Genomic DNA, 12,496 nt, shown 5'->3' on the forward strand with positions numbered 1-12,496 from the left:
ATGTTGGTCCTTTCCCACTTCCTAAGGGGGTCATGAACATGCAGAAGACTTCCACACCTCCAAGGCAATTATCCTGACGCTCAATGTTTCCATACATGCCAACATTTTATTTACATAAGACATTTTAAGCCCTGCCCCTGCATTGTCTGGGACACCCCTTTTGATGCAAATTAGCACAAAGCCCACCCCTGCGGTACAGTTTTTAGGATTTGGAAATTATGTACTGCTCTTCAGTGATGCAAAGTATGGAGAAGGGGTGAGCGGTCTCCAATAAAGGTGGGGTGCAGTGATCTACAACAGAAGGGGAACCCTGTTAGGGCCCGGATGTCACTTCAAGGACAATCTAACTGCATATCAGGCACAAGGGTGTGCCTAGCAAAGCCTAGGGGCCAACAGAAAGAGGGGCTCAGGATAGCCTCTTCCCATTTTCTTACTTCGTGGACTTTGCAGGCCTTCACAGGACTCCTTATGCATGGGGCCCTATTTGAATGTAGGCTATGGGGCCCTCCACATCTTCTATATAGACCCCTGATCTGACATATCATGTCTGATCCCCTACAGATCCATTGATAGATCCAAGGCTGATGCCGCTCCTGGATTTGTCTGTTTCCTTTCTGCTAAAGATGTTCCAGGAAGCAACATCATCGGGATCAGAAATGATGAGCAGATATTTGCGGAAGATACAGTAAGTGCAACCATCATTTTGGAAGTACTTGGAAATAGTGGGCTTCTTCTGACAATACAAGCCCAGTCCACCCTGACGCCTGGATGTGAATATTTCCGGTTTCTACCCTGCAGGTGACTTGTGTCGGACACATTATTGGTGCCGTTGTTGCAGATACACAAGAACACGCACAACATGCAGCGAAGGCCGTGAAGATCACGTATGAGGAGCTGGAGCCCATTATAACAATACAGGTACATGGATATGTTATGAATTGAAGGAGCGCTCCATCCTATAGTTACTTTGTGTTTACTGGGAGCTTATGGTTTAATGCCTAAAACCTCTGGAGGACTCTCATGATAAAATGCTTTCTGCCTGCGGCCACCACTAGGGGGAGCTTACTGCATTGAGATTTCTACAGCTAGGGGGAGCTCAGTGCATATACATTTATACAGCCACCACTAGAGGGAGGTTACTACGTATAGATTTATACAGCCACCACTAGGGGGAGCTCACTGCAGTGCTCAGCGCATACAAGTAATGGGTTATCTGTTAACTTATCCAAACATTTCTAGATCTTCTCCATCCTGGTGCTATTGTCTGGTGGGATTATCCTCTGCTGAACCTCATGGGCTGGGTCGTGATATCACACCAGAACCTGGGCTCAGTGGAGGATCCTCTGTTGGACCCAATCTCACCTCTTCAGCTCTATCATATTTCTCATTCTTTTCCCAGGACGCGATTGACAAAGAGTCCTTTTTCCCGCCCATCAAGAAGATTGCAAACGGGGACATAGAGAAAGGTTTCCAGGAGGCCGATCACACTTTGGAAGGTGAGGGTGACCACTGCCAATGTCCAGAAGGCCTGAAATTTGGAGATTTGGTTCTGGACCTTGGCACGAGGCGCCACCAGACAACCAATCAGTGCTTGTCCTCTGCTAATACAGGCTTTGCCAAGGGTCCGGGGACTCAAGAATCTGGCATGGGTGCAGGTTCCAGAGGTGAGCCCCCTTAAGAAGCTGTGTGGAAGCAAACCACACAACTACTGTTGTGCCCAGGGTAGGGTTAGACCGGTGCTGAACTCCAATATAAAACAATGGTTATTTACAGCAACCACAACTACGGGGAGATCAGTGCAAAGAGATAATTATTTTACAGTTTCCATTATTTTCTTTTCAAAGTTTTTTTTATTGTTATATACTGTGTATATATATATATATATATATATATTTTAATGCCCCCATTTTTAATAATGCCCCCAGCTAAATAAATTTTCCCCACGGTATATAGAATTTTTTAACCGCCCATAGCTTTAATAATGCCCCCAATGTAAGGCCCCAGCTTTATAATGTCCCCCGTGGTTTGTATAATGCCCCCATAGAGTCCCACAGCAAAAAAAAAAACTCACCTTATCCACTTGCTCGCGCTGCAGCAGTCTCTTCTCTCTTCACAGAACGGGACCTGCCGAAGGTGCGCAATGACGTCACTGCGCGCTCCCACGTGCTCACGTCACCACGCAGATCGCAGGTCCTGCTCAATGAAGAGAGAAGAGACTGCCGCACCGCGAGCAAGTGGTTGAGGTGAGTTTTTTTTTTAACCCCTACTCCACCATCTATTATAACCAGGGAAGCAGCAGCTTGAATCAAGCCGAACCGCGCGATTATCCTGCGCGACGCGGCAGCCGTCTTCACAACTCCCCATAGACTTGTATGTAATTCATCTGTCCTAATGGCCTGTGTACCCGTTTTTAACGGCCGTTAGACGGGTGCACTCCTGTCAATCGGCTGTCCAATTTTTGGACTGACGCTATTCACTGGCCGTTAAAAGAACGGCCATGTGAATAGCCATATAGACTTTGACTGGTGCTAAAAATGGCTGTGTGATCGACGTTACTTAGACGGCCGTCACACGGCCATTTTTAGTCGTGTGCATGAGGCCTAAGTATCACTTCCTATGTTTAAATGACTAATCAGCTCTAGGAAGAGAAGTGTCTACATTTTGCCCAGGGATACCAGATCTTCTGAAAAGAGGAGTAAGTCCTAGACTCCCAGCTCCTCCAAACTCTCCGAGCGTTGGCGGAGAGTCCGACTTCCAATAAGTGGGAACTAATATCCTGGCAGCAGCAAGAAGGTGTTTTATTAGTTTCAACGTATGTTTGGGGATTCTCTCGGGAAAAAATCTCCGGAAGCAAGGAGAGATTCGTACCTGCCTCTAAATTAATCTGGGGAAGGACTGATGACCAATATGTAGCAATGAGTGGGCAAGTCCACCACATATGGAAGTATGTGCCCGTCTGCTGTCCACCTCTCCAACAATTGGGGTTGTAATTATAGTTATATTTGTTCAATGTTGCTGGGGTTAGAAGCCATCTAGTTAAAATGTTGTATCCGGACGCCTGCATTCTTATGCATTTAGAAGATTGTTTAGGGGCTAGGAAAATTTTTACGTAGGTCCTCCTCTAAAAATTCCTTATCTAGGTCCTTTTCCCATGCTTTAATGAAGGGGAGTTTCAAATTAGCGGGGGGAGCGAGCAAGAGTTTACTAAGGGTTGATATTACCTTTTTCGGTGTTTTAAGTTGGGATAGCATAGTTTCAAATTTTACTGTTACTGATCTCCGAGAGTCATTTTTCTGTATGAGCTATTTGAGGGTGAGAAATAGTTTATTATATAATAGAGGTGATAGGAGCGGGCAGCCGAGTCGCTCGGACAAAGCCGTGAAAGTGGCGTCCCATCCTCTAAAATAGAATCAATAGTAGAAGAATACATTTTTTTGTCTCTTTTAGTATAGTGTTATTGTATTCAGCATCAGTGCTGGGGGGATGGAAAAGAGGAGCACAATGCACGCACCTCCTTTAAATTCCATATTCTCCGGGTTTCAGAAATTAAACTGTTACAGGTGAAACTTGAAAAATTTGAATATCGTGCAAAAATCCATTGATTTGAGTAATACAACTTAAAAGGAATTACATTAATGCAACTTAAAATTAGAATTTTGTGAAAAGGTTCAATATTCCAGACTCTAGTCCGCTAATTACTCCATACCCCCTGAGCAAAGGGGACCTGAGATGGTGACTTTGGGGTTTCATAAACTGTACTGTAAGCCATAATCATCCAAATTATAACAAATAAAGGCTCGGAATATCTCGCTTTGCAGGTAATGAGTCTCATATGTAAGTTGCATTACTGAAATAAATGAACTTTGTACGAAATTCAAATTTTTCGAGTTTTACCTGTAGATGTTGCGCAGGGTGCTGGAGTGGCTGGGTCAGTAAAGAGAACGTGACGGAGCGGGTAACGCAAAATATTTAGAACCTGTGACTTGCTCATGTTCACTTTAAAGTTTGATATCTTGCCAAAAGCTCAATCATTGGAAGTGAGACAGATGGATTTGTCAGTATCAACAATAGATCATCCGCACATGCTGCCGCCTTGTGTTCCCTACCGCCACACCTGGTCCCCTCTAAACGGGAATCTTGTCTAATTTTCTGCAGTAAAGTTTCCATTGTCGGCTCAAATAGCAAGGGGGACAATGGGCACCCCTGCCGAGTGCCATTAGAAATAGAGACCACAGGTGAGAGCACATCATTTACCATCACCCTGGCAGTGGGTTCTTGATACATAGTGAATATAGCACCGGCAAAGGTGGATGGAATACAGAATGCCGGTAAGGAGGATCTCAGATACATCCAATCCACTCGGTCGAATGCTTTTTCTGCTTCTGTACTTAATAGAATTGGTGGTTTAGTGGATAGCTTAGCATACGTGATTAAGGCCTCATGCACATGACAGTGTTTTTTCACTGTCAGTGATTTGGCTTCAGTGGTCCGTGTCTGATTTTGCTTCAGTTGTGTTTCCTTCTGTCTTCCTTTTTTTTGTCTGACATGGGAAAAAAAAAGGAAGGTTAATGAAAAGTGTAATTTTATTGCACCAAGGTCTTGTAGAAAAAAACGGACACGGACGCGGACACGGATGACATACCAGTTGTACATCAGTTTTTTTGACGGACCCATTGACTTGAATGGGTCCGTCCTCTGTTTTCCACTGACCAGAATAGCACAGGTTATATTTTTTTTGACGGACTGGAATCACGGATCACGGACACAGAGAAAAAACGGAGGACTATCAGTTTTTTTTAACAGCTCCATAGAAATGAATGGGACCTCTGCTAAACTGTGAAAAATTACGGAACGGACACGGATGCACACAACGGTCGTGTGCATGAGGCCTAACTGTAGTACTCTGTAAATATTTTCTTTACCCTCTCTGCCCGGCACAAATCCCACTTGATCTGGGGAGATAAGGGAAGGAAGGATCGTTTGCAATCTATGGGGCAATATTTTCGCGAACAATTTGAGATCAACGTTGAGTACAGATATGGGCTGGTAATTGGTACATAAAGCTAGGTCCTTCCCTTCCCTTCCTTATGGATAATAGAGATTTGGGCCATCAGGGTTTGTTTATTAAAGGGAGTGCCAGTTAGTGCAGCGTTGTATAAATTACTGAGATGTTTGAACAAGACATCTGAAACAGACCATCCGGGGGCCAGGGCATTTATTTTTGGGTGTTGTAGTGATTGCATCTTTTATTTCTTGATGGGAGATATTGGAGCACAGCATTTGGGAATGAGCAGAGCTGATTTGTGGGAGAGACAGTGAGGAGAGGAGGTTAGATATTAAGTCTTTTTAAAGAAGAGGATCTACCGTTTCCTGAGATGTTTGCAGATTATACACTCACCTAAAGAATTATTAGGAACACCATACTAATACGGTGTTAGACCCCCGATTTGCCTTCAGAACTGCCTTAATTCTACGTGGCATTGATGCAACAAGGTGCTGATAGCATTCTTTAGAAATGTTGGCCCATATTGATAGGATAGCATCTTGCAGTTGATGGAGATTTGAGGGATGCACATCCAGGGCACGAAGCTCCCGTTCCACCACATCCCAAAGATGCTCTATTGGGTTGAGATCTGGTGACTGTGGGGCCATTTTAGTACAGTGAACTCATTGTCATGTTCAAGAAACCAATTTGAAATGATTGGAGCTTTGTGACATGGTGCATTATCCTGCTGGAAGTAGCCATCAGAGGATGGGTACATGGTGGTCATGAAGGGATGGACATGGTCAGAAACAATGCTCAGGTAACCGTGGCATTTAAACGATGGCCAATTGGCACTGAGGGGCCTAAAGTGTGCCCAGAAAACATCCTCCACGCCATTACACCACCACCACCAGCCTGCACAGTGGTAACAAGGCATGATGGATACATGTTCTCATTCTGTTTACGCCAAATTCGGACTCTACCATTTGAATGTCTCAACAGAAATCGAGACTCATCAGACCAGGCAACATTTTTCTAGTCTTCAAAAGTCCAATTTTGGTGAGCTCGTGCAAATTGTAGCCTCTTTTTCCTATTTGTAGTGGAGATGAGTGGTACCCGGTGGGGTCTTCTGCTGTTGTAGCCCATCCGCCTCAAGGTTGTGCGTGTTGTGGCTTCACAAATGCTTTGCTGCAGACCTCGGATGTAACGAGTGGTTATTTCAGTCAACGTTGCTCTTCTATCAGCTTGAATCAGTCGCCCATTCTCCTCTGACCTCCAGCATCAACAAGGCATTTTCGCCCACAGGACGGCCGCATACTGGATGCTTTTCCCTTTTCACACCATTCTTTGTAAACCCTAGAAATGGTTGTGCGTGAAAATCCCAGTAACTGAGCATATTGTGAAATACTCAGACCGGCCCGTCTGGCACCAACAACCATGCCACGCTCAAAACTGCTTAAATCACCTTTCTTTCCCATTCTGACATTCAGTTTGGAGTTCAGGAGATTGTCTTGACCAGGACCACAACCCTACATGCATTGAAGCAACTGCCATGTGATTGGTTGACTAGATAATCACATTAATGAGAAATAGAACAGGTGTTCCTAATAATTCTTTAGGTCAGTCTATAGTTTTGTATAGAAATTGCTAAATTCTTTTGCTATGTCCTCTGTTTTATATAATAAAGCACCAGAAGAGCCCTTAAGGCTGGAAACGAATGATTTATTTTTCCTAGCCTTAAAGGGTTTCTACCACTTCGGTGTCACATATTTAGCTGTCAGACACTAGCGATCCGCTAGTGTCTGCTCTGCCCAACCATCCTAATATAATTGCTTTTGGGGCAGCCGTTTTGCTAAAAAAAAAACTTTTATTAATATGCTAATGAGCCTCTAGGTGCTATGGGGGCGTCATTAGCACCTAGAGGCTCCGTCTACCTTCAGAAACTGCCGCCGCCCAGCGCGTCCCTCCAGCCCGCCCATCTCCTCCTGAATGCGATCCTCCTTGTGAGCGTATGTATTCTGCGCATGCGCAGTGAATGTCTGACAGCTTCCCTGCTCAGACATCTCCACTGCGCCTGTTCCTCGGAGCACTATGGCGTCATCGCGCAGGTGCAGTGGAGATGTCTGAGCAAGGAAGCGGTCAGACATTCACTGCGCATGCGCAGAATACATACGCTCACAAGGAGGATCGCATTCAGGAGGAGATGGGCGGGCTGGAGGGACGCGCTGGGCGGCGGCAGTTTCTGAAGGTAGACGGAGCCTCTAGGTGCTAATGACGCCCCCATAGCACCTAGAGGCTCATTAGCATATTAATAAAAGTTCTTTTTTTAGCAAAACGGCTGCCCCAAAAGCAATTATATTAGGATGGTTGGGCAGAGCAGACACTAGCGGATCGCTAGTGTCTGACAGCCAAATATGTGCAGCGAAGTGGTAGAAACCCTTTAATCTGAGCCAGCGTAAATCTAGTTGGCTTATCGCCATGAGCGTAGTGTTTACACTTCGCATAGAGGTAAGCTTTGGCCGAGCAAAGATGAAGGATATTTACGTACAGGACTCATCTCACGTACAGGACTCATCTCACGTACAGGACACATCTCACGTACAGGACACATCTCACGTACAGGACACATCTCACGTACAGGACACATCTCACGTACAGGACACATCTCACGTACAGGACACATCTCACGTACAGGACTCATCTCACGTACAGGACTCCTCTCACGTACAGGACACATCTCACGTACAGGACACATCTCACGTACAGGACTCATCTCACGTACAGGACACATCTCACGTACAGGACACATCTCACGTACAGGACACATCTCACGTACAGGACTCATCTCACGTACAGGACACATCTCACGTACAGGACACATCTCACGTACAGGACACATCTCACGTACAGGACACATCTCACGTACAGGACTCCTCTCACGTACAGGACTCCTCTCACGTACAGGACTCATGTCACGTACAGGACACATCTCACGTACAGGACTCATCTCACGTACAGGACACATCTCACGTACAGGACACATCTCACGTACAGGACACATCTCACGTACAGGACACATCTCACGTACAGGACTCATCTCACGTACAGGACACATCTCACGTACAGGACACATCTCACGTACAGGACTCATCTCACGTACAGGACTCATCTCACGTACAGGACTCATCTCACGTACAGGAAACATCTCACGTACAGGACACATCTCACGTACAGGACTCATCTCACGAACAGGACACATCTCACGTACAGGACACATCTCACGTACAGGACACATCTCACGTACAGGACACATCTCACGTACAGGACACATCTCACGTACAGGACTCATGTCACGTACAGGACTCATGTCACGTACAGGACTCATGTCACGTACAGGACTCATGTCACGTACAGGACTCATCTCACGTACAGGACTCATCTCACGTACAGGACTCATCTCACGTACAGGACTCATCTAACGTACAGGACTCATCTCACGTTAATTTGCATATGGATCAAATAGTTTTTTTTACATAATAAAAGCACACAGAGCTATGGGGACTGGGTATTGCGGATGTGCTAGCGGCCATCTAGCAACCCATGTCCTCAGCTCTATACACAAAATCCCGGTGACAGGTTCCCTTTAAGGCATGCCAGACACCGCAAGGGCGTACAGCCGAAGGCCGAAGGCATTTCGACCTCAGGAGCTTCGGCTAATGAGACCCAACTAGTCTGGTATACATGCTGTACAAAAAGTAAGAAGAAAAAGAGTGGAAAAATGCGGAAAGGATATCTGGAAAGAGTATAATAGAGCTACATGGAGTAACGATAGTTGAGAGATAGAGATAGCGCTAATTAGTAGAATATTGGATGCCCAGTAGGAGCTTTTGCTCCTTTTGATTGTGATGTATAAGAAAGAATTAGGCCTCTTTCACACGGGCGAGATTTCCGCGCAGGTGCAATGAGTGAGGTGAACACATTGCACCCACACTGAATCCGGACCCATTCATTTCTATGGGGCTGTGCACATGAGCGGTGATTTTCACGCATCACTTGTGCGTTGTGTGAAAATCACAGCAAGCTCTATATTGTGCGTTTTTCACAGAACGCAGGCCCCATAGAAGTGAATGGAGCTGCGTAAAAATCGCAAGCATCCGCTAGCAAGTGCGGATGCGGTGCAATTTTCACGCACGGTTGCTAGGAGACGATTGGGATGGGAACCTAATCATTATTATTTTCCCTTATAACATGGTTATAAGGGAAAATAATAGCATTTGTCATACAGAATGCATAGTACAATAGGGCTGGAGGGGTTAAAAAAATAAAATAAAATTTAACTCACCTCATCCACTTGTTCGCGCAGCCCGGCTTCTCTTCTGTCTTCTTCTTTGCTGTCTAGGAGGAAAAGGACCTGTGGTGACATCACTGCACTCACCACATGGTCCGTCACATGATCCATCACCGTGGTGACAGATCATGTGATGAGCGCAGTGACGTCACCACAGGTCCTTTTCCTCAAAGAAGAAGGAAGAAGAGAAGCCGGGCTGCACGAACAAGTGGATTAAGGTGAGTTAAATTATTATTTTTTTAACCCCTCCATCCCTATTGCACTATGCATTTTGTATTAAGAATGCTATTATTTTCCCTTATAACCATGTTATAAGAGAAAATAATAAAATCTACACAACACCTACCCCAAACCCGAACTTCTATGAAGAAGTCCAGGTTCGGGTCTGGCTACCAAATATGCCGATTTTTCTCACGCGCGTGCAAAACACATTAAAACGCTTTGCACTCGCGGGGAAAAATTGTGCATGTTCCCACAACGCACCCGCAACGCCTGTGTGAACCCAGCCTTAGAGATAAAGTAGGAATATGAAATATAGTTTAGGTATAAAGAACCTTGGCCACTTATGGCCTTAGGTCCACGTAGGTGGACTTTTTGGTAGAGAGGACAAAGACAAGGGGTTCAGTGTGCCAGAGACCAGAAAGGAATATAGATAATTAGAAGAGATAAGAAGACAGTTAGTCTACAAAACTATGCTGGCAAAAGTACCACAGTGTCAGGGTATCATGGAAAAGAGGAGAGAATCTTTTACTAATGTAGCAGTTCAGGTATTATCCGAGATGACATTGTTTGGTGGCAGTCTTCCAGCTTTCTTCTTGGATTTTGCAGAACATCCGTGTATCACTTCCTTCCAAGGGTTGGGTGATTAAACTCATGGCAAATCCTCCAGGTCTTTCACTACTGCCCAGTCCGGAATTTGTAGCTCTAATGCTTTTTAAATTCCCGGAAGATCCGACACTGTTCATATCAGGTACTGTTTGTGAACATAAGACCAAAAGGAAATTTCCAGCTTTATTGGATGTTCTTAGCCCTGAGGGCTTCTGTTAATGGTTTGAGGGTCCTTCTCTTTTGTAATGTTTGTGGGGATAAGTCCTGGTAAATATATACTTGGGCGTCCTCATAATCAATCTGAGTAGTTGACCTAGTGCGTTGCAGTATTTCTTCTTTCACTTTATAATTAAGGAGACGACAGATAACGTCTCTAGGTGGTTCTGAGTCTTTAGGCTTCCTCCGCAACGCCCTATGCACTCGTTCTATAATGATGTCCTCTGTATAAGAGCCTCCCAGGATAGAGCGAAACATTTGTAGGACTGTCGGATGTAGCGCCGTTGGCGCCACAGACTCTGGAAGACCTTTGATTCTCAGATTATTTCTGCGGCTTCTATTTTCCTGGTCTTCTATGTCATCAAAGGCCGCGTTAAGATAGTTTTGGCAGGACAACATTTTAGCCGTGACAGCAGTACTGTAGTCACATATAGCTGTGTGTGACATCTCCAGTTGCTCCACTCTGGCCCCCATATGTTTCATATCTTGCTTAATATCATGTAAGTCTTTGGAAAGGGGGTCCAGAACTTTTGCAAGTGCTTTATCCAAGGACTTTTGTAGAAAGGAGCAAGAAATAGGGAGGGAGTCTTGGCTATCTGGGACATCCATTTCACTATCAGACTCTTCTCCAATATCAACTTGGTCTCTAGGAAGAGCGTCTTTGGATGGTGTAGCCATCTTCTGAAAAGCGGCATTAGTATTATTTTTTGTCATGTATTTGTCCATCTCTCCGTGTGAGGAGGCGTATTTTTGGGAATTATTGGGATCTTTGGAAGCAGCGTTCCCTATCTTCATGATGGTGTCTACGACTGAAGCTATAAAGAGCCAACCACGCGGGAGTCCTCCGGGCAGGCCAATCTGCCGGGTGTCGGTGTTTCTAAGTAGGTACTGGTCAGGACGTGTTTGGGCGGCCAATCTCTCCCACTCAAGTGACTTTTAATAGGCGCTTGGCAAGGGACCGAAGTCTGGCTGGCAGCAAGGTTACCGGAAATCTCTGCGTGGTTGGAGCAGGCGCTAAGGCCTTGCAGACTCCAGGTTTCTTCAGATAGATCCTCAGCCGTGAGAGGCCCAGTAAAGGTAAGGCCGGATGGTAAGGCCGCGAAGATGTTATCTTTCGTGGAACTTGAGTATGTGTTGACGCGATGCAGATTATGGCCGGTATCTCACGTGAGTCCTGGTCCTGGCAAGATGGCGGAGCTGCCGAGGCACACGTCGGAGCCCGCAGGGCCAGCGATAAGCCAGACAGGTCCTACAGGATTCCCACCCGTAGTCCCGAGGAAGTTAGTATGGCTAGACCACACCGGGAGTAGTCAGTTCGATTTACCAGCAGGCTCGCGCAATACTTTAGGTCGCAGTCTTCGTGATTGCTAGGCCCAAACTGTAACTTCAATTCACTTGATATCGGGTTCAAACTGTAGCTGGAGAGATAAAAAGTTTGCTCCGAGGGTTTTGGTGACCACCTGTGCTCTGAGGTATAGTGGATGATGGTGGATTTAATTCCCCAGTCAGAGCACCGTAGAAACCAGCCATTCTCCTCAACTTCCGGTCACGCCCCCCCCCCAGGTTTCCATTATTATTTTCTATGGTAACTATATATATTCCTAGGCACTGAGCCCCCCCTAGTGGTGGCTGCTGGTAGCCAGTTTTATAATACATTGTGTAAGAGGAAAAAGGGGACACAGAGAAGAATATTTATCAGTGTATGGATGCCAGTTATCAGGTGTAAATGCTTTGAGCAAAATGGTCCTCAGAATGAGCGTCTTATTTAAGAAGAACCTTTTTTTCGACTTAACAGGGCCAGGTTCCTCCATAGTCATCTTGGCTGGCCTAGTCAATCAGAAAGGAGAGGGAGGGGCTGGGAGAGGAAGCAGGAAGAGAACGGGTTCACCGAGTGATTGGGGCCCGTCCTCAGAGCACTTAAAGGGGTTCAGCAAGTGTCAATTAATATAGAGAAAGTTAATACAAGGCACTTACCAATGTATTGTGATTCTCCATATTGCCTCCTTTGCTGCCTGGATTCATCTTTTCATCACATTATACACTGCTCATTTCCATGGTTACGACCACCCTGCAATCCATCAGTGGCGGCTGTGCTTTCACCCTTATAGGAAAAAGTGCCG

The 12,496-nt window shown here is 45.6% G+C and overlaps 1 protein-coding gene across 4 annotated transcripts in view; it reads left to right on the forward strand.

The window, feature by feature from the left end:
* The window catches only part of XDH (xanthine dehydrogenase), a 72,233-nt gene that overhangs the window by 40,459 nt on the left and 19,278 nt on the right, over positions 1 to 12,496 (forward strand). For all 4 annotated transcript variants that reach the window (XM_044292225.1, XM_044292223.1, XM_044292226.1 and 1 more), the window contains 3 exons: positions 562 to 685; positions 799 to 918; positions 1,400 to 1,496. In XM_044292225.1, coding sequence (XP_044148160.1) covers positions 562 to 685; positions 799 to 918; positions 1,400 to 1,496 — 341 coding nt within the window. The remainder of the gene's footprint in view (positions 1 to 561; positions 686 to 798; positions 919 to 1,399; positions 1,497 to 12,496) is intronic.

The sequence above is a fragment of the Bufo gargarizans genome, chromosome 4, assembly GCF_014858855.1.
Source record: "Bufo gargarizans isolate SCDJY-AF-19 chromosome 4, ASM1485885v1, whole genome shotgun sequence".
Taxonomy (NCBI): Eukaryota; Metazoa; Chordata; class Amphibia; order Anura; family Bufonidae; genus Bufo; species Bufo gargarizans.